The sequence below is a fragment of the Astatotilapia calliptera genome, chromosome 18 (genome assembly GCF_900246225.1).
Source record: "Astatotilapia calliptera chromosome 18, fAstCal1.2, whole genome shotgun sequence".
Lineage (NCBI taxonomy): Eukaryota > Metazoa > Chordata > Actinopteri > Cichliformes > Cichlidae > Astatotilapia > Astatotilapia calliptera.
Window position 1 is genome coordinate 27,053,455 of NC_039319.1, and position 22,964 is coordinate 27,076,418.

At 39.5% G+C, this 22,964-nt stretch overlaps 1 protein-coding gene and 1 pseudogene across 2 annotated transcripts; both read right to left on the reverse strand.

Annotated features, from left to right (window-relative positions):
• Nucleotides 1-7,032: 7,032 nt before the first annotated feature.
• LOC113010037 (ciliogenesis-associated TTC17-interacting protein-like) lies at nucleotides 7,033-18,761 on the reverse strand. Of its 2 annotated transcripts, none has more exons than XM_026148819.1 (9): nucleotides 18,432-18,761; nucleotides 18,103-18,285; nucleotides 17,958-18,013; nucleotides 17,760-17,846; nucleotides 8,900-9,067; nucleotides 8,687-8,811; nucleotides 7,535-7,611; nucleotides 7,373-7,440; nucleotides 7,033-7,272 (listed from the first exon to the last, which is right to left on the reverse strand). In XM_026148819.1, the coding sequence occupies exons 1-9, from the start codon at nucleotides 18,547-18,549 to the stop codon at nucleotides 7,084-7,086; spliced, it is 1,071 nt and encodes a 356-aa protein (XP_026004604.1). In that variant the 5' UTR covers nucleotides 18,550-18,761; the 3' UTR covers nucleotides 7,033-7,083. The 2 variants fall into 2 exon arrangements, with proteins under 2 accessions (XP_026004604.1, XP_026004603.1); XM_026148818.1 differs by having other exon boundaries at nucleotides 7,373-7,443; nucleotides 18,432-18,759.
• A 1,991-nt stretch (nucleotides 18,762-20,752) lies between these two features.
• On the reverse strand, nucleotides 20,753-22,385 carry LOC113010040 (caspase-8-like; annotated as a pseudogene).
• Between the last annotated feature and the right edge of the window lie 579 nt (nucleotides 22,386-22,964).

Here is a 22,964-nt window from a genome sequence, read left to right on the forward strand (position 1 = left end):
TCTGGACCCTCAGGGAAACATTTGCCCAAACACCTTGAAGAGGACACAGGCAAGAAAGGTGAGTAATCATTATCTTACACTTATTTGCACCACTTTTATCCCTAGATTTCACACACACTTGCATTAGTTTTCCTTACTGGTAAACCTTAATCACAATCTCAATCACCATTCTTCTCTCCTGACAGACAACCACCACATTCCTTGATGAGGAGCAGCTGTGCAGGATCTGAAACAAGGCCACCAACTGATTTTAAAATTCCCAATAAATAGTCAATAAATATTTAAACTTGTGTGCAAATCCATGCTTAAAGTGCAATGCTAAATAAAGTGCTTGATAAGGTGCTTTTAATAAAGTGAAAGGTGTGTTCTAAAGTGCTATACAGATAATCTAATATAAATACATGCAGTAAGGGAGTCCTCTTCCTTACACTCTGCAGCTACACTATAAATCTATCAACTGCTTCACAGCAAAATGTTACTCAAATGCCAGTTTAAAGACACAAATCTTCAGCTCTGTGATGAACAAGTCAGCTGGGTGCACAGATCATAGACTGAAATTCTCTGTGACCTTCAGTTTGTAATTTAGATTTAGGGATGGATGCACTTAGAATACTTGCAAGTTTAAAGCACTTCTTAAATGCTTTCACATTTCAGATCCAGAAGTTAGCTTTATATATCTTTTGTTTATTTTTTACATCCAGTCTATGATCAAGAGAAACATAGAAATGAACCACTGTTCATTATGTTAACACATGTCTTTGAAAAATGTGGAGAGGGTTTGTCTTCATTGGCATTTCTGTTTTGTGCCAGCTATACAAAAAAGAGGCTGGTAAGATGGAAGCTGTTAAATTTTGTGGTGGGTCAAGCAAAACATTCTATATATAAAAGAAGAAAAAATAAGATTAATAATATTGCAGGGAAAAGGGTTGATACAACTTTCATTTAGCTGGTTAAATATAGATGTCTACAAGCTCTACAAGGGCCTGATATCCACACGAGGACATTATACTGCCACTGTTCTTTTAAATTTAAAATGTCCCAATATGTGGATCTCACTTTTCTCAGAAACAAAAATCAGGAAAAAAAATAAAAATAAAAATCTGTAAATTCTTTGTTTTTACATTCATCCGCTCCCAATCAGCCCAAATAGCAAAGAGAAAGTAAAAATTCATGCCATGAAAGAGTTCGGGTCTTAGGAGGTTAAAGCTGAATTTCCATTGTATCCATTGACAAATAATTTAACTGATTTTTCTTCTCAGTGGTGCTTTAAGAAAATAGTGTGTTTTGTTATATATGGTCAATTATATTTCAGCCCTGTGACAATTTATTTTCTTCTTGTGATGTACTGATGTTCATTTATTGAGAAATAAATGTTTTGTTAAAAAGAAAATGACCATAGGATTTAAAATCTGAAGCCCAGATACAGTTGTTTCTTAATGACTACATCCTGTAGATGTAGATATGGTGAGTTGATTTTAAAATAGCTGGAGATGTGTGCAAATGTTATCTCACTTTGCATTGATCCAGTGTGCTTTTGAGCAGCTTTGATCTCAGTAGAAACTTCATGATTGCGATATTGTCGTTATTCATAGCATCACATATTTTGTACAGCATCACCCTAACAGTGGGGAAAAAAAGAAGAAAAAATAAAAATGTGGAGAGAAAGGAAAAAGGACACAAAGATTTTGTAATTCAAACTGATAGCATTTAAGTACTAATTACTACTATATGCATGCTGTCATATTAAAGTCAATGTGGGACTGCGTTCACCTGTACTGTGACAGAACAGGACTTCCATCTGTGTCCTTTGATCGTTTGCTATCTATGCCCAGGGACCTGACGAGGTCTACTCAATCAATAGTTGAGAGAAGCTGAGAAAGGAAACAATTGTTCTGCAGGAGACCTTTTTCCTTTAAGCTTGAGAACAGGTCTTTGATATTAGTGATCTGTGGGGTAGGGGGGGGGGGGGGGTCATTAGAAAGTCTATCAGTGAATATGAACATATCTAAGCTATCTATCATACTGTCAGTCCTACAAGTGACGCATCCATAAACATGTCAGTAAAACAAGTGGAAGGATAACAGTATAGAACATGCAGCACTGACCACTTTCAGATGACTTCTACTAACAACATCACGACACAGGAAGCAAAGTGCTGCCACCTCGGTAGAGTCCAGCTCATCTTCTAGAGTTGAGGACAAGCTTTGTATCACAGGCCTGGATGGACTGATAGATACAAACACTAAGTACCATAGGCTATATGAATGTAGCAACAGTCTTTGAGATGACCCTATGTCATACATCTTGCAATATTATGTGAAGGAAATTGATTAAACAGCACACTATCTCTGTGACACAAATGTTGTAACTTATTTGAGCTGCTCTGTATTTCCAGAAGTAGGACCTCACCTCCATTTGACTGGAGCCGTCTTGTGACAGAACATAGAGAGAAACAGAGTTACACATCCAACCAGAATATGATCTCAGACACAACTTTTCTGTGTGTGTTTAATTACCATGTAAAAACAGGATGTCATTTTTTAAGTCCTTCAGCTGAGGGGAAGTAGTTTTAATGTCTTCATCAGTTTGCAGGAAGTTCAGAAAAGCTCCGCAGGTATCGTCTCCTTTACTCATGATCTTATCCACGAGCTCAACAATGTGTCCCTCCACATCTTTTCCGCCGATACTTTTAAGAATGTTGTACTCCCGTTCATTGATCAGCTCCTTCTCATAAACTTTGTTGAGGATCAGCCTGTAGTCTCCAGACAGAATCGTTTGGATGGCTGTTTTATTTCTCCTCACAATGTCTTTGGCAGACATGCTGAGTCTGCATTACAGACAATTACACAGTTTAAATATCACAACTGCAACTAACAGCAGCACACAGGTTTTATTATCTTACAAAGTCTTCATTTTAAATGTAATAGTTATTGCATGTTACCTCTTTTGGTGTCCTTGAGAGTGTGCGCACAGATGATTCAGTGGCCCTGCTTCATTGCATTATGTTCTGCAAAAGAATATGCAACTCCTCAAAGCAAATACTTCCATTCTTCTGTAAGCTACTGTACTTGCTGCAGTAATTAATAATGGCTGGAAACAAAGCGATAATTTAGCAAGAAATGTGAATGTGCCTGAATGATAATTTCATGTGTGCCCTGTAGCCTAAAATGTGTATTACAACAACTTGTTGGGAAAAATTTGTTTAGACATAAATGTTGATGCCATAATACTGCAAACTCAGACATAGTTGGAATTTCTATTCAAAATGTAGCTGTATGAAATGTATGACAGTCCGTTAACCAAATAATTCAGATCTTCTCTGTCTAAAATGTTAAGTGACAGACAAAATAATAATACTACTGATAACAAATATATTTTGCTTATATAACTGTTTTGTGCACCATCAGTACCTATCAAAAAGGAAGCAGGCTGGACCTGTAGTGTATAACTACTCTGTCCTACAATCAAGTTTATGAGGATTCTTTTGTTTGTTTTTGTTGTTTTTTTCTTTTTCAAAGATAATATTTGAGAGAATAACTAATAACCTCTCAGAAGTCACCCTGGTTTTCTCCGTCCTACCCAAATGTAAAAGGGGATATATTTCCTCAGGCTGCATGTCCCCATCTGCCACATTTGTCCCCATCCTATAAAGCACCACCACGAAGTAGATCATTAGCAGGCACCTGCATGAGTCAAGCTGTAACTATCACCAGTTAATACAGGCTTGTTTCCTAAATGACCTTAACAGGCTGGAACGAAAGGCACTTATTCAAGTGGATGAGCAGAGGGTGACTCTGTGTGACAGCAGAAAAGTGTGATCAGAGGATTTCATTGAAGATATTTGTTTATTTTTGTTTTTGAACAAAACATTGTTTTGCCATTTTGGCTGGTAATTGCAAATGTAACTCAGTCCTCACAGACAGAAAGTTAAAATGTCGAACACTACAGTAGGAATAAACATGTTTACAGCCTTGGTATTTATAACCAGTTTCATTTCCCATAACTAGTCCAGTTGTAAATGGGTTAGAGCAGGGGTCTCAAACTTAAATGAGCTGGCCACACAACTTGTTTTAACATTGCACTCAACAACAAACAAATCCTCTCTAACACAAAAAAGTAACTTCAAGGGCCAAACTCCATCACATTTTTTTCACGTCAATATACGGGTGGTTAGTTTGAGACCCCTGGGTTAGAGGAAAATATCATCAACTAAATAACTCAAGTCACTTTTGGCACAACACGTATAAATGAAATTACACGTAATCACAGGGTACTTGGGATCTAACAGTGTAATTATTTTTTACACTGAATCGATATCGTGTTACTCAATCTAGAATCGATTTTATTTGGAAAATCAATAATCAAAACCTACCCCCACTTAGTCCCTCCATGACACGTACCCTAGAAAGTACTTGTTTCATTTGAAAACTGTTCTCTCCTTCTTCTCAGCTGGGCCTTTAGCTAGCAACACTGAAAAGAAACTGCACACAAACAGTTCGTGTGTTTGCTGTTTGTTGAGCTGATAGAAATGTTGCATTTGAAATTACCTGACACTCCAAAAAAACCTCACTCCCTTTATGCTCGCTGGTCGTCGGTAGGGCTAGCTAGATGCTGAAGTATCACAAACATAACTTATGGACACCCGAAGTCGTTCCAGCCACAAGTAATTGTTGCCTCCTGTAATGCTATATATCAAACTGCACCAGTAGAGGGTGGTGTCGTTAAAAAGTAGAAGTATAATCCTGTCCATAAAGTTTATGACATTAAAAGTCACTTGTTCCTTGCTGATGATAAATAAATAAAAAGGCCCACTTAAACCCCTAACTATGGCACATGTGTTTGCCTCTTTCATCTCTTTTTATACCACATCTGGTGATTAATGCACGAGCAGGACTGCCTTTCATGTGTTTCTCGCAATGACGAAGTAATGACTCCATTCAAACACGTCAAACCGAAAGTAACGAGCCTGTTTTGAAAATGAAAAAAACCTACTCAAGTGAAGTAGATGTAAATTTAAAACTCTACTTAGCACAGTAACAAAATATTTATCTTTACTGCCCACCTCTGCTGTTGTCCATGTCCAGGTTAATGCATGCACTGTTGATACTTCCGCTGAAGTGTAATGACAAGTGAAACTCACATTTCTTCTAGAGCCAAACCACACCTACATATATACATTGCAACACGTTCTCACTCCTAACTCATCAAATATGGGACGCAGGGTCAGAGTCTGCTTCGCTTATCAACGACTATGGAAAGTCAGCGAGCAGGGCTGGACTGGGACAAAAAATCGGCCCGGGCATTTTGACTAGAGACCGGCCCACCAGGATAAAGATTGAAAATGTGACATCATTCAGGGGTAAAACCGCAAAGGATTCTGGGAACTTGTGGCAAGAGGTACTAGCGCACGCAGGCGTTCAATTAAACTCAGTTACACAGTGATAAAAAGAAACCCAAAAAATGCCAAGAAGCTGTTGTATTATTAACTGCAATAGCCGGTCGCATGACAGCCACGGGAAGCCGACGGGTAAAGAGATTTTTTTTTTTTTTTTATCGGATTACGTCGTTGAAGAGAAAATTTTTAAGCCATGTTTCCGAAGTAAGAGCCAACGGATGGTCTGGATATACCAAATATAACGTCTCAGAACACTTCAGCTCACATGTTGGTCTCCTCCAAGCATTCCCACAAAGGTCAGAGTTTTGTAGTAGTTAATACGTCATTTTTCTTAACATAATTGGTGATATAGGTTACAAGCAAGTCTGGCACTGAACAGAAATTGTCGCGCTATGCTCCTTTGTTTATTGTGCATAAATAGTAAATTGTCCTGACACAATATTGCGCTTCGCTTCTGTTATTACCATGGTACATTGACAAAAACATATACTTTTATTCACAGGATAAAACAGTTGTTTTGTATCACTAATTGTCCAGTGCGATTACAACATACATTATTATTGTCATTGCTACATTTCTGTAATGCTACCAGAAATGATTTCCACTACTAATTAATTACCATTGAGCTCAAAGGTTATATTAATAAACGGTTAACGAATGTGTATTTATGACGACGATTTGTGAGACTGGTAAACTTACCTTTGTTCATACGATGGTCTTTCGTTCTACACGGTGCATTTCAAGGTCCTGCACCCATCCGTCGGTAAACTGTACCTGGGCTTGTTGCAGTGACCTGAAGTTACTAAACTTCATGAGTGTATGCACTCACTCCAAGAACCGTATAATTATAAATCTGAGCGTGGTGAAAGTTGAGCAGCACGCTGACGTCTTTTGTCCCTCTGTGTGCTCGTAAGGGTCTGACCCTTTCACTGGTTTGATTTTTTCCTCGTATTTTTCTTTGTCTTTTTGTCGAGTCTGTCTTTTTACGGACCGGCATTGTTCTCCTTTTGTTTTGTACATTCCTTTTTTGTGCGGCAAAGAAAAAACAAGAAGGTATTGGAACCGGAGAATGAACGTTTTGCGGTGCTGCAAACGCTTGCATTTGATGCGGTACTTGGATTGTTTTGCCACGAGTTCCCGGCATGCAATGCGCGAAAATCACGTGATTGCTAAACAAGGGGGAGGGTGCATCCAGCCTCCTCGGCTGTAATTGGTCCAGCCCAGAGTCGATCATGACCACGACCGTGGCTCAGGGGGTTGGGAAGCGTATCTGTAACCGGAAGGTCGCCGGATCGATCCCCGGGCTCTCTGTCCTAATCGTTGTGTCCATGGGCAAGACACTTTACGCTACTGCCTACTGGTGTTGGCCAGAGGGGCCGATGGCGCGATATGGCAGCCTCGCTTCTGTCAGTCTGTCCCAGGGCAGCTGTGGCTACAACCGTAGCTGCCTCCACCAGTGTGTGAATGTGAGAGTGAATGAATAGTGGCATTGTAAAGCGCTTTGGGTGCCTTGAAAAGCGCTATATAAATCCAATCCATTATTATTATTAATTGGCCGATCCAACACCTTTCATTATATATACCCTTCCTAAAAAAAAAAAAAAATCCATCGGCCCATAAAAACAAAAAATCGCCAGCGGCCCACCGTATGCCCAATGGCCAGTCCAGCTATGCATGTGATAATGTGACTAGAGGGACTGGGCTTCCTGGTCTGCGTCTGCAGGATGATTGGAGGCAAAAGGGGTGAAGTACTCTCTGGCAAACAGAAAGACGTCGTCTGGTTTCCTCAACAACAGCAACTGCAGGAAGTCAGATATTAGTGCTCGAATCTCTGGATGCTGTCTCAAGTATGAGGAGTGGTCGGCCTTAAGCTCTTCCTGCCAAAACAAGACATAAACACACATTCATTTTCTGCTCAGATGGTCAGTAGAGTAATGGAAGTCTAGTATTAATCTCCTGTTGCACATGACCAGCTACCTTTCTGTCCAGAAACTTAGAACGCATCTGCATGTCTTCCTCCCACACAAGGGGGATCTTCTTGAAATCTACTGTAAAATTACAAATACACAAATATCACTGAATCTTTCATTGGAATCATACCTCTTATGTGTGAATATGTGTGTGGGGGATGTGTGTAACCTTTTTCTGCCTTTGATGGCAACTCTAGAAGTCTCATGGTGACTGGTGACCCCACCTGAACTCTGGTCACCAGATGCCTGATCAGAGAATGTAACGAGTCAAATTGAAAGCACTAGTGTAACACATAACAACAATAATAGCACTTACTTGTTATTCAGAAACCGCTTGAGTTAAACCAGAAAGTTCTCATGTATCACCAATATTCTTTCGCATACAAAAATCAGATGTGTCCTATTCCGTATGTATATCTACACTTTATGGGAACCTTTCCCTTCAAAATGATCATTTTTAGAAACTGAATAGTTCCTAAGATGTCAAGGACACAAAGCAGTTAACTATTCTACTATAGCTAATGTTATAGTTTGGACCCACAAAGAAGAAGCATCAATGGCTCCATTAGCAGTGGTTAATAGTTTTGGCTAACATGTGAAAGATCTCTAGTTTAAGACCAGGAGGTGACATAAATCACAAGCAGGGTTGTACCAGGAAGGATGCCTAATCAAACATGTGGGAAATAGTAGAAATTCTTCTTTTATTTACCCCTTTCCCTGTTTCATCCACACCTCTTTAACCTCACTTACTGTCGGAGTTTTCTTATCACTGGTGGGCTCCTTTGTTCCATACCTGAACTTACCTGGCACAGAGTATATAATGACTGCACTCCCTTCCACCTCACTCTGTTTGCTTCTGGACTGGGAGCAGCTAAGGTGAGTTAGCTTAATTTACTTATTTAGCTTTAAGTCAGTGACTTGAAATCTAACCTTGTTTGGTCTTTTTAAGAGATTGCTAGTCCATGTGTGGCAATCTTTTGTGTAATTTAAACTACCTTTTTCTACAAGTTAAATAAACCCAACCACTGGGGAATCACTGATGGTTCATTCATACTGGTTGCCCATGCTGATAACAGTCCTCTCCTTTTAACCTCCTAACTAATGGATCCCTTGTGATTAAGGGAAGCATTCAATAAGTAGTGCTATTGTGTGATTAAAATGATTTGTTGTTTAGTCTACATTAGTGACCTCCTATCAGCAGTAGGTAATATAAACATGAAACTCAACAGTGGGCAGCTGCAGTCTGTCTGGTGCACAGAGGGAGGCAGTAACACAGTCCAACATGTGTGGGATGATGGAGAGGTACATATATTAAGCTTACCCATCATCCAGGAAGTAGCACTGCCAGGTACTGGGGCTGCCCTCCATGGACTGAATAATCCTCTCTACCCCAAATACATCCAGGAGCTCACCCCCGACCTCTAGCTGCCTCTGACCCAGCTCTCTCTGAGCACAAAAGAGACCACAATCAGAGCTCAGTACTCAAACAAGTTACTGATGGACCAGGATGTCTTACACAGGCATAAAGACTTACAAAAGAGGTGTTAATTATGTGTAATCCTGGGTCTAAGGAGACAAACGTCATGTTTTCTGGCATCTTCCTCCTCAGAGCGATCAGGCGCATCAGCAGCAAGCTGGAGCCCTCAGTTACCAGCCCTCTCAGGACAGACATGGGATAGGACATGCTCTCTTCTGTCACCTCCTGTACACACACACACACACACACACACTCGCTTAAGTCCCGTTTGGGGTCGCATATCTTAACTCCCACCCTTTGGGGACACCACTTTCTGTATGGTTTAGAAGCAAGCTGGCAACTCAGTTTTACTCCTCCAAGACCACACAAATAAAAAATCACTTGAGATTTTCATTTTAAGCAACATTTGTCCAGACAGTATTTTTACCTTCCCATTGGGGACTGGGTCTTTTGGGTCTTCAGCGATACACAGATAAACAAACTATTTTATGCCACTTTTGGGGACCTTACTTCCCTTTTGGGTCTTCAGCAATACACACATACACAAGTTATTTTATGTCAGTTTTGGGGATATTACTTCCCTTAAAGGCAGTTCCTTCAAAGTACAATGTAAGGTTAACTACCCAATCTAACAATAATCTAAACAATAATTAATTAGAATCAGAATCAGAATACTTTATTGATCCCTGGGGGAAATTTTTTTTTGTTACAGTGCTCCAATTAAGGTCTCTATTTATCTTGAAGAAATCAAAACTATGTCCAACGTCTCGGCCACAGAACAATTTAAATTTTTGACTGCATTTGTTACTGCTGTGTTGTTTTGGGAGTTTATATGCACATCATTAATGCAGAGAAACTTGGATAAAAAAAAATCATCTGTAGTATTGAGTGTTTGTTACCAGCAAATTGTAAGGCAAGAACTTTGCTTCCAAATATGTTCACTGGGAAGAAGTCCCTGGTCCCCTGTCTTCATCTTGATCCGTTTTCTTATTCTATTGTGGTTTTGTTGCCTCCATACCTGACAGAAGAGACTCAATCTCATTGCTTGAGGAATCTGGATTTTGGAGATCAATTTTTTTTCACGTTTCAGGCATTTCTCATGATGCTGCTTCAGCTTGGTTAGTCTTGAGTAGATAAACATAAGTTAAATAGGCAAACATTAGACAGTTAAACTAGTTTTTATATTCTATTTAAACTAAAAGAAATTTCTAATTTCAACTATGAATTGTTTACACAGGTAATTTGTACACAATTACCAAGGGTTCATTTGATTTTCAGAAACTATCCAAACCTATCATAAAAGATTTAATTTAATTATTAATAAACACACTGCTTTAACCTACATTAGAACCAATCAAAATATCCTTTAGCTCATATCTGTGAGTGATAAGACAAGCTGTACGATTTTAAAATGGATATCTTAATTTTAGTTTTCACTGATGTTACGAGTAGATTTAACATGAATAACAAATAGACAAGAGACAATTAAAAACTGCCAAAGAAGATGACTCTTATGACTTCCGGGGACATTTCTAACAAAAATGCACTGCGTTAATCTGAATGAGGACAATCAAAAGGGATATACATAAATGAAATTGAATTGATATAGTACCAGAGTACAGTGATCATTAACTGATCGTCATTAACAATCAGTGACCATAAACGGTTTTGTCACTGATCTCAAGGGTAGATTAATACTAAATACAGAAATATACCCATCCATCCATCCATCTTCATCCGCTTTATCCGAGGCCAGGTCGCGGGGGCAGCAGCCTAAGCAAAGAAGCCCAGACCTCCCTCTCCCCAACCACCTCCTCCAGCTTATCCGGGGGAACACCAAGGCGTTCCCAGGCCAGCCGAGAGATATAATCGGCTGGCCTTTCAAATATACCTCCATTTAAAAATTGCAAAAACATATGCAACAATAGTTATTGGTACACCTGACTCTTATGACTTTTGGGGACATTTCTAACACAAAAACACTCTGCTTTAACCTAAATGGGGACATTCAATGGGAAACTTTCCTTAGGGAACTGGTTAATACAATAAACTCTGATTATTAAACATCTGCATATGTTAAGGTATGTGTAAATACTTTTCGGATGGATTTCTTTATCTTAGTCCTCATTCTGATTGGTATTTGTTCCTTATTTTTAAATCTTAGACATAGTGAAGGTTTTTTTTTTTTAACATAACCCTTGCTTGAGTGTGGGGATCATTGATAAATTGTTTACAGACTTCATGGATAGATTTATACTGAAAAAGAACATGATACTATTTTTAGAAAAAAATTCCAAAACATATCCAACTATAGTCATTAGTATGCCATATACTTATGACTTTTTGGGGACGTTTTTAACACAAATACACTCCGCTTTAACCTAAATGGGGACATTCAATGGGAAACTTTCCTTAGGGAACTGGTTAATACAATGAACTCTGATTATTAAACATCTGCATATATTAAGATATGTGTAATGATTTGGGGGATGGATTGCTGTATCTTAGTCCTCATTCTGATTGGTATTTGTTCCATATTTTCAAATCTTAGACATAATGAAGGATTTTACAACATAACCCTTACTTGAGTGTGGGAATCATTGATAAATTGTTCTCCGACTTCATGGGTAGATTTATACAGAAAATAGGGACATGATACCATTTTTTTTTTTTTAAATCAAAGCATATCCAACTATAGTCATTAGTATGCCATGTGCTTATGACTTTTGAGGACGTTTCTAACACAAATACACTCCTCTTTAACCTAAATGGGGACATTCAATGAGAAACCTTCCTTAGGGAACTGGTAAATACAATGAACTCTGATTATTAAACATATGCATATGTTGAGGTATGTGTAATGATTTGGGGGATGGATTGCTTTATCTTAGTCCTCATTCTGATTGGTATTTGTTCCATATTTTCAAATCTTAGACATAATGAAGGATTCTTAGTTTAGGTTCTCTGGGTGGGGTTTGGTTAGAGTTTTAGTGTTCTGGTTTTCTGTCTGTGTTCCATAGTTGCTGTCTCCCCTGTCTGCTGTATCCCCACATCCAATCAGTGTCTGTGTCTGCCCTGGTCCCACGTCTCTGTTCCCTCTGTTGTAGAGATGGACCGATCCGATATTCAGTATCGGTCCGATATTGACGTAAATTACTGGATCGGATATCGGAGAGAAATTTAAAATTTTTATCCGATCCAGTGAATGTTACAAAAGCACCTCAAAAACTCGCTAACATGGTATAACCCAGGTCATGACCTTAGCACGTCAGAGCAATATGCGTCACGTGATCGAGCGGTTATCGTGTGGGAGAGGCCATCAGAGCCATCATGTCAGCAGTGTGGACTTATTTCAAACTAAAAGACGAAAAAAGCAAGACTGCCGAATGCAACTTATGCGATGCAAGTGTTTCGCGAGGTGGTAGCAGTGTGGGGATTTTTAACACCACAAACATGATTAAACACTTACAGAAACACCACGCAAAGGAGTATGCGGAATTTAGCCTGGCCTCCAAAGCTAAGCAGAAAAGTGTACCATATCAACAAACGCTTTTGGAAAATATTCAGAGACGTGAGAAATTCCCTCCGGAAAGCAATAGAGCGAAGCTGATAACGGAGAAAATGGTTGAATTTGTTGTGCTTGATGACCAGCCCCTTTCCGTTGTGGAAAATGATGGTTTTCGACGCTTAATTGAGCATTTAGAGCCTCGCTACATGCTGCCAAACCGGCATTTCATCTCGGAGGAAGCTATCCCAGGCAAGTACAAACAGGTGCGCAAGTTCATCTCCGAAAGTTTGGAAATAATTCCCACGTTAAGCATGACGACTGATATTTGGAGCTCGGACGTTTGTCCGTTGTCCCTGCTAAGCCTGACTGTACACTGGATAGACTCGAGTTTTACAATGCAAAAAGCAGTGTTGCAGGCCAAAGAGTTTTGTGGTTCACACACAGGAGAGTCCATCGCTGCAGCTATGGAGGAAATGTTAAATGCGTGGAAAATTCCGAAGAATAAAGTCCACGTTGTTTTGCGAGACAATGCCAGCAATATAAAAAAGGCAATGAGCCGGCTAGGTGTTGCAAGTTTGGGATGCTTCGCGCACACTTTGCAACTTGTGGTGAATGAGGGACTGCTTGCACAACGTGGTGTATGTGATGCTGTGACAGTGGGCAGAAAAATAGTGGGTCACTTCAAACACTCACCACAGGCATATTCGCGTTTGGAGGACATTCAAATGGAGCTGAACATGTCACCCAAACGTCTGATACAAGATGTGCGAACAAGATGGAATAGCACATATTATATGATCAAGACCCTCACAGAACAGAAGCGAGCCTTGTGTGCATATTCTGCAGAGTATGATCTACCTGCCACACTTAGTGCACAGCAGTGGGGGTTACTGGAAAAGGTCCTGACAGCTCTAGCTCCCTTTGAGGAGTTAACAAAGGAGGTAAGCGCATCATCCTCATCTGCATCTGATGTCATCCCTATTGTCTGCGTCCTTAAGCGCGTGCTCTCCCGAGAAAATGAGGCCGACGATGGAATAAAGAAAATGAAAGGCACTCTTCTCGAAGCGGTTAACAGACGCTTCAGAGACGTGGAATCCGAGCCACTATACACAGTTGCAACACTGCTGGATCCAAGATATAAAGACAGGTATGTAAGGCTTCACTCATGTTATTTTAACAGATCAACTTGTTTTGTGTGTGTCTGTGTGTGTGTAAGTGATAGTGCATTAGAGAGAGTGTGTCAGAAAATGGTGAGGACATTCTAGATTAGTTGTGATAGACTTGTCATTCAGTCAGGACACCACCATTGCACATTATAACATGTATTGTCTGATTCAGAGTAGTACAGCAAAGTATGTTGAGGTCTTTATAATGGGCATGGAATAAATAGCAAGAATGAAGAATGATAGTTTAATCACACTGCTGAATGATACTAATGATAAATTTAATGATTGTTTAATATTCAAGTTTGGACTTTTTTCATTTCAGGTACTTCACGAGTGTAGAAACCTCAAAACAAGCTAAAGATGCTTTGTTGGCAGAGATGAGGAAGATGGAGTTTTTGAGAACTACATTAAACTCCTCAGAGCCAGCAGAGGGGACATCAGCAGTCTTGGAGCCAGCAAAGAAGACTCCACGGGTGGAATCTTCCAGCCAAAGCAGACTTGAAAGTGTTTTTGATGAAATCCTGAAGAAAAACACTCAAGATCCTGTTCCTCAGTTAGCCACGACAAGTGCACGCGTTGAAGTGCAAACTTACCTTAGTGAGCCAACCATTCAACGCTCAGATAATCCACTGCTGTACTGGCAAGTCAACAAACTTAGATTTCCCACTCTGGTTTCTACAGCAGCTAAATTTCTCTGTGCACCTACCACAAGTATTGAGAGTGAGAGACTCTTCAGTACAGCCTCTATTATCATTGATGAAAGGAGAAGCAGGCTGACAGCTGAGAAGGTTGAAATGTTGATCTTTCTGAAGAAGAACCTACCGCTCATGTTAAAGTGAAAAAAAAAGTTACAACTGCATTATTACAAGAATGTTGTTTGCTCTGCTAAAATTGCAAATTTTTTCAGTACCAAAGGGGTTTTGAAATTTGCATAAAGTTGCACTTTTATTTACTTGAATTTTACTTTAAATACTTCAAGATTTAAAATTCTGCATAATGTTGCACTTTTATTTTGATTAATGTTACTTTAAATACTTTGAGATTTAAAGTTCTGCATAATGTTGCACTTTTATTTTGATTAATGTTACTTTATACTTTGAGATTTAAAGTTCTGCATAATGTTGCACTTTTATTTTGATGAATGTTACTTTAAATACTTCGACATTTAAAGTTCTGCATTATGTTGCGCACTTTCAGGATGGATATTTTGATAGTGGTGACAGCTAAACAGTGCTAAAGTTTAAATAAAGAGATATGCATTGTTGAACTGAGCAATATTTTGGGTGCAGTCTTTTTCTTGCATGCAAGTATAAGAGAATAGCTTTAGTGTTCTGTCTTTTTAAATTTGACTTTGAACTTATACAAAAACAGTTTAAAAAATAGATATATCGGATTTATATCAGTATCGGCAGATATCCAAATTTATGATATCGGTATCGGTAATAAAAAAGTGGTATCGTGCCATCCCTACTCTGTTGTAGTGCCTGCATGTGAGTCTGTGTCTTTTGTTCAGTCTGTGTTATGGGTTTCCTGTTTTACTTTGAAAGTCCATGTCTGATGTTAATGTGTCTGGTTTTGCTTCCCCTTGTCTCGTTAGGCCTGATTTGCCCCAGCTGTGTTTCCCTCCTGTTACCCATTCCCTGATTGCTCCTTCTGTGTATTTTAGCTCTGTGTTTCTCTGTGTCTGTGTCGCGATCTACCGTTTATTTTGCTGTGTGTTTTGTCAGTCCAGTGGTGTTATTTTATTTTGAGTTTTTCCAGTTATGTTATGTTTGAGTTCAGCATTAAAGCTGTTTCGGTTTAAGTTTGTCTCTGGAGTCTGCACCTTTGGGTCCTATTCCTGTCCGCATACAGCCGTCACACAACAGAAGACCCTTACTTGAGTGTGGGGATCATTGATAAATTGTTTACAGACTTCATGGGTAGATTTATACTGAAAAAGGGACATGATACTATTTTTAGAAAAAAAAATCCCGCAACATATCCAACTATAGTCATTAGTATGCCATATGCTTATGACTTTTGGGGAATACACTCCACTTTAACCTAAATGGGGACATTCACAATCCTGCAGCTTATTTGTGTTTCTTTGTTTCAGAATAATAAATAAATAAATTAAACAAATAACATAATATTCCCCTTCATAAAGCTTATTTATTTTTTCCGTTTCATTAGCCTCTCTTAATTAAAAAGATAATCCTCATTGTTAGCTTGCACATGAAAAACTTGAGGATGCTAATAAACATATTTTATTATTTTAGAATCATAAAAGCATAAAAAAATGAAATCCCCTAAAATATTGAAAGTTTGGTTCATTCAAACATCCCTTGATGTTTAATCCAAGACAGCTCTGAATGTGTAACTTATATGTGGCTAGCTTTTTCGGGTTAATTAGCTCAAGTCTTTTTATTCCAAATCATCAAGGGCACATCTAGCAAACCAGTATTAGCAGTTATTACTAAATAACTTTCTTACATTCAAACAGAAAATTCTGAAACTTGTCAGCAGACACTTAAGATATAGGTATAAGAAACTAAAAAAAGTTTTAATCACTCTTCATACTTTTAAAGCTGCTCTACATGCTGCTGCTTGCACACACCTCCATGGCTGCGATCAAGGCCTATGGTGACATAGAGGTCTTACCTCACCTCCCCTACCTTTAGGCTGTCCCTGCTCTGTCCCTCTTCACTCTCACACACACGAACTCCAGACCTGCATTCATCTCTTTCCTCTGATCCCCCCCACCCGACAGACATACAAAACTCTAAACATCGCCCTTTGACTGACTGCCCCACCCCCACTTGCACACGAACTCTTTCCCGAAAGCACTCTGATTGTATGACACTAGTGTTCATTGTATTATGTTGTACATAGGACTTTTGTTTTGTTTTTATCTTTAAGTTGTTCACTGTACACTGTAGACCATGGGAGCATTACAATTTAAAATTCCTGTGTATCATCTGTACATGTGGGTTTTCAGAATAAAGCTGACTTTGAATTTGACTTGAGTCAAGCTCTGCACATATCTCTAAGGCCCAGTCAACCATGCTACAGGAGCTAATCTTTCCTGCTTGTATCCAGGATATCATTTTTGTCTGTCATGATCCATATGTAATGACCATTGTCTTACACAGTTTTTGATCAGCTCTTAAAGAGACTTTGGTGAGAATTAAGTTTTATGCCATATGCTTGTGACTTTTTATGCTTTTTAGGCAGTATTTTACATACTGCCTAAAAGGTATTAACATTGAAATTTAAATTTAGCTCAGCTGTTTCACCAAATTCTGGATCCCTGCACCATTCAACAGAAATTCAAGAAACATCTTAAATATGTTGCAATACAAGTATCAAGAATTTAGAGTAATTTATGTCAAGCTGCAGTTCAGAAAGCAAATATGAACCTAAAGTGCTCCATTATTTCATGCATCTGCGTCACATCATGCCAAATAACTCTTTAAAAAATATTAAAACTATTTATATCATAATTACGTGAAATATGACTCTTTTGTATTTTCTAGTGTCTTCTTTACCCTTTGAAAATATTATCTACTAAATAGTCTACTGATTTCTGTTATTTAGTCAAGAGAACAAATGTTTGTTTATATAAAACCATTCATACAAAAGAATGTTGAATAAGATTTTCAACAAAGATCAGTAAATTAAAAGAAATCTTACACTATAATAATATAAGGGTTAGGGAGAGGTAATACACACACAAAAAAATCCAAGAAATGTCACTTTTGGGGACAGTGGAAATTCTTGCAATTTCACACACTTCCACTAGGGGAAACATAGAGTTATACGCAGATTGCGAAAATTTTGGGGGGCAATGTCATACACATACACAAAAAATCTAAAAAATGTCACTTTTGGGGACTGGTGAGATTTTTGGATTAAGATACGTTTTAGAGCATGCTGAACGTTGTTAGAGGTAAATCTAATTGGGGACGGTGGTTTTGGTCCCCAAAGGGAGAGGTGTCCTAAATTGACTGGTGTGTGAGCTGATAGAAGTCCCCAATTTTGACACAAGCAAACTCTCACACTCACTCACTCACACACACACACACACACACACACACACACACACAAATGACAACATGCAGTGAATGCGCAACAGTAAGTAAGGATTTTGTAAATACTGGACTAACTCTTGCAAAGAGAGCATGGAAGTTACTCTGAATGACTGTGGTACTGTTTCATTAATATATTAGTGAGTTGACCTATAAAGCAGTGGTTATCTGACCTCTCCCACAGTCGTAACCTTATGGATCACCATCTGCCCATCACACTGCACCATGTGACACCTCTTGTCCACACTATGGCCCTCGAGCTGAGGAGAGAAGTATAGAAGCACATCAAAGGTGCAATATTTCCACTTAATGCATCTGCTGAGCTGAGTCAATGTAAAAAGAAACAGCCCGGAAAGGATTCAGCGACTCACCTTGACATATTCATGGTGATCTTCCTCCAGCACGTCCAGGTCAGTCATTAGGTAGGCTTAAACAGAGTAAAGGGTATGAAGAGAAATACTAACAACAGGAAACGGCAAAGATCAGTTTGTCCTAGCATCCTCTGCCTACTGTCACCTGTCACTGCTGTCCCACAGGGGCAGTCATCAATGGCTCCGTGGCTCTGAGCATGAAGCATCATGCATGGCTGCTCTCTCCGGGCAAACTCCACCGTCACACTGAACTCCCCCAGCTCTCTCCCCCCCTCTGATACAGTCACCAGCGAGTCTGCAAACACACACTTCTGCAGCTCGGCAGGCTCTGAGAAGCGAAGGGACACAGAAGGTAAAGCCAAAGTGGACAGATTCAAATATCTGTAATGATTTCACGGTTTTTTGCTTTTCAGGTAGTTTTGGACTCAGCTGTTTCCTACCGACCATATTAGCCTAAATTGGATGCGAACTCACCGATGCCGGACATGAACGTGACAGCTTCGTCAGAGGCTTCCAGCTCCTGTCGCTGTTCAGGTCCTTCAGTCCCCGCTGAAAAACCTACAGCAGTCTGTTCACCCAGCGTGGCTTCCATCTTTAAAACAGCCTGAAAAGTGTGTGGGAGCAACTTCACAGGACACTCGCCTGCCTCGACAGGCAGTCTGTCTGGGTAATTTTATGCAAAGCAGTCTTATCCCACACTTTTACTGCTTAGCATTTTTCTGCTACGGAAGGGAAGCTGACGACCAAATCTCTGTTGGCATGGCAACGACGCTGCAGTACCGTAAAGACCATTGTATGTGTGAATTGTAGGCTGACTATTCACCACCCAATCTAGAGGAAGGAATTATACAAAAATAGAGGCGCTGTACATAAGCTAATAAAAAACAAAACAAAGAACACTGATTACTATTCCTCCTAAAAACCAGCAAATAATTTTTGTGAATTAATTTACTTAAGTCTGAGATCTTTACATCAAGCAAACAATTATGCAATACAATATACAATAGTGAATTCAGATCATAATTCTGATTGCAAAAGCTGTTAGACAGAACAATCTTAAAAACAGTCCTACTGTACTGTCAGGAGGACATCCTGGGCCACATTTGTGGGGGTCAGTCTAGCAGGCAACATGCTTGCTTTTCAAAATGATGGCCATTTCACATGTTATAGCAACAAGGGAGCTTAAGTGGTTTTTTTTTTTTATTATTTAAAAGGGACAGTGCAGTTTAACATATTTCAAGTGCAAGACATGAAACTGATGTACCGCACACAGGTTTATAGCTACTGCTAATTTTCAACAATTGTCCCTTGTTGGGCTTACAATCTAAATAGATACATTTGTAGATATTATGTTTCTGTTGCTAAAAGTCGATTTTTTTTCATTCAATATTCTTGGGGATTCTTATTTTGAATTTAGTAGGACTTCAGAAATGTACAGTAAACCTATCCCACTTAACCTTAAACAAATGTTTGATTCAGTGTCCTTTGTAGTGGACAGCAAGACTCCCACATTTTCAATCTGTGTCCACACTTCAGGAAGCAGAGGGCTGAGTGATGTAGAGTTCTTTTAAATTCTGGATTTCACTCAGTCAGACTTGCATATAGGATGAGGTGGAGGAGTGCAGGGAGGTGAGAGTCAGAGGGCACACCAGCTTCTGAGGAGCCTGAGAAGGAAGCCACTGTCACTTATGGACAAGCGTGTAACCAAAGGTGTTTTTTGGCTCTACCCGTTCTTTCTTTATGGATTCAATTTCAACCCTATTAACACTGGGTTGAAAGACTAACAATAAACATGAAAACAGGGCAACTCTGTCTATAACCACCATGACTGGAGGATCACTGATTGCATCAGTGATCAGACAGCCAGGTTCTTGAAAGTGTCAAAGCACACAAACCAAAGGGAGATGCTCATCTCTGCAGGCAGCCCAAACATTTATAAGCTGCATATCATACGTTAATATCTATGACATGACTTGAATCTGGATATATTCAGTACTATTTATAGCAATTTCAATGCATATAGACAGATTGTTTAAGACTGTTACTTTCCAGCACTGACAAGATGACTTCAATGTGTGATCAGACGATAGAAGGCCAGTGCAGATGTTTCCTACAGCACTTACGCAATACCTATTAACCATAATAGGCTTCAGCTGTGGTCTCTTTGCTCCAGCATAGACTACTCAAACACTGGGATGTCCTTCTCTGAACTTCACCTTCCTTTTTTAAATCAAGTATTTCCCTTCATCTAACAGTTCAGAGATCCACATGAAAAAAACAAAACAAAATGAGGGACAGAAGAAAATAAACAACATTTTTGAAAAAAGGTTTTGCTGGAACATGTTTCTTTCAACCACATATGGTAGCCATGGTAACTTTCAGGATTTGTGGAGGGAGAAATCAAGTCAAACTGTTCTGAAGCAAACTGATGTATTCTGAGAGAATTAAAAAACATTATAACAAGTGAAATGTAACATTTTTATTGTTACTATCAGGAGAGTGTTGTGAGATTTGTTGTTTGAAATAAAAGTAACTTTTTTGATTAAGTAATGTTACTAGGTTTAAGAATGTAAAGGCTCAGTTTAGGAAAAGCACCCGTGAAGCTCTACTGCAGCACATGTAAAAACCTCCCAACACAAATAACACCAGTTGTGTTCCCAGTCTGAGATTTATTCTTTGATATAAAACTGCTACAGTATAAAATGCAACACCTCAATGCGAGATTCAGATTTAGAAAAAGAAAAGATTTAAAATGATGGAAAATATAAAGGGAACATTTTAAGAAACATAATAAGTAACTCTGATAAGTAATCATGCATCCCTAGTTGCACAGTAAGATGTGCTGTATTTCCATGATGACTTCAGGTGCGCTGAGGTGGCAGCACAAGTTTCTTTCTCAGGGTGAATCTCACTTCAGGCATCTGCTTGGCCAACGAGGAGGTTACTCAATGTGCTACATCATCGTTCACGTAGTGGAGGATGGAGACGATGTCTTCGCCCCTAAGAGCATTTATAGAGATACAAAAACATGTTGATATCACTGTCAGGGTCAGTGTGCACATGTGTTTGGTGATTTTAAAACAATTACCTGGGACAGCGCTCCTTCAGCTGCTCACAAAGAGACTGAACGAACCAGCTTCCATCGAATGGATCTCTAATTGCAGCATGATCTTCAACAGTGGCTATGGCAACCAGAACATCAGCTTCCTCAGGGATGGTCAATGGTGAAGTATCATCATCAATCTCCATATCGTTCATCTGCACTCCACGCTGTATGTTACTTCCTTGGCAGGCCTGGATCAGGAACACTTTGGGCTTACCGGTGAGGACGGACTGGTCACACCCCCTGAACTTCCGGGTAATTTCTTTAATGGGGAGGGGGTTCCTGTCAGTTCCCAAAGCTACACCCCTTTTTCCGTGACTCAGAATAGAGCAGATGAAAGCATCACCGTGCTCAAGAGCCTGCTGAGGATCAACAAAGCTGCTGCCATCCCACTCTTTAAAGTTGAACTTCTGCAGCTGAGACATGTCTGCCAGGGAAGCAACAAACGTCAGTGCCTGATCCATCTGATCCTTGTTCAGGTCTTCACACATCAGCACTCTGAAGCCCAGACACTGGAACACCTCTGCCAAGCTTTCTGCAAAAAATGTAATTAGAGAAAAATATTTAAGCACCAGATACTAACAAGAAAGAATAAAAAATCTGCCCCTGAAACTTACGGGCGTCTTTATCTGTCCCTCTTCTCTGTGAACCATCCTTGAAGTTCTTATTGTTTATGATCACGCAGAGGCCGACGGGCCGGCTGTTGATTTGATAAACATCCTAAAGAGTGGACACCAAGATTTTACATGTGTTACTACAGGATGTGTAACCACAGAATTTCATCTACATATCTGTCTCAAGCGATGTCACAAGTGTAGGAGGCTGTTTCTGCATCAGCATCTCACTTTTGACATATTCCCATCTTGTGGCAGAACATGTGAGGGAAGGACAATAAAACTGAGTTAAACAACCAAACACAGAGTGTTTCTATACTGTGTTACGTGTGTGTGTTACCGTGCTGACATGAAGACACTTGGACAGGCTCGGATAAAAGGGGGGTACAACTCAGCTGTAACCTCGCCAGCAGAGGGAAAGTTTCTTTAATGGCGCCATCGGTTTGCAGGAGGTTCAGGAAGTCTTTGCATTTATCTTCTCCTTTATTCATGATCTTATCCATGAGCTCATTGACGTGTGTCTCCGCATTTGCGTTGCTGATGCTTTTAAGATTGTTGTATTCCCGGTGAGTGATCAGCTTATTCTCATAAACTTTGTTGAGAATTAGCCTGTGGTCTCCGGACAGAATCTCATGAATGGCTGTTTTATTGCTCCTTATTGCATTTTGGGCCGACATGCTGAATCTGCGCAAAGGAAAGAGTCAGAGGTGATCCTAAACACTACTGTCTATGAGAACGAAGTGGTTTATTACAGCTTACTATCGTAATAATAGCTGCACATTATATTACATAAAACGAAATTCTCTTACGGTGAAATGTATGGTTGTAGTTGTGTGTCTTATTTTGAAAGAACAATTTACGCGTTACCATAGCGACCAGAGAAGCAGAGAGGAGGATGTCACTGTCATTGTTGCTGGCGCACAGCTCAAGTCACGTTTATTATTATATTTACAAAATACCACAGTTTCTTTTTTTTTATTCTTTTGTTGTATTTATCCGCGACACCTTAAAGGTCGTTCCCTGAAAATATTGTCTGACATTAAAGTGGTCTGTGGTGCAAAAAGGTTGGGGACTCCTGCTGTACAGTACAGAATGCGTTTAGCTTGTTGAATTTACATAAATCTTCGATCGCTAGCAGTGTAACTCTGAAGTGCTGTACTGTATGTTTGTAAGTTTTCTCACAAACAAACACTACAATGCCGACAAAACGTTTTGCACCCTCAAATGCACCTTTATGTTTCATTCCATAATACTGGACTTATGTTTCTACGAAGGTTTGAACTCTAAGAG

Coding starts and splice junctions, on each gene's coding strand:
- LOC113010037 (XM_026148818.1), bottom strand. CDS start 18,549: ATGGAAGCCACGCTGGGTGAACAGACTGCTGTAGGTTTTTCAGCGGGG. Junction 17,847..17,957: donor ATCACCATGAATATGTCAAG/GTGAGTCGCTGA, acceptor TTCTCTCCTCAG/CTCGAGGGCCATAGTGTGGA. Junction 7,273..7,372: donor CTAAGTTTCTGGACAGAAAG/GTAGCTGGTCAT, acceptor TTGTTTTGGCAG/GAAGAGCTTAAGGCCGACCA.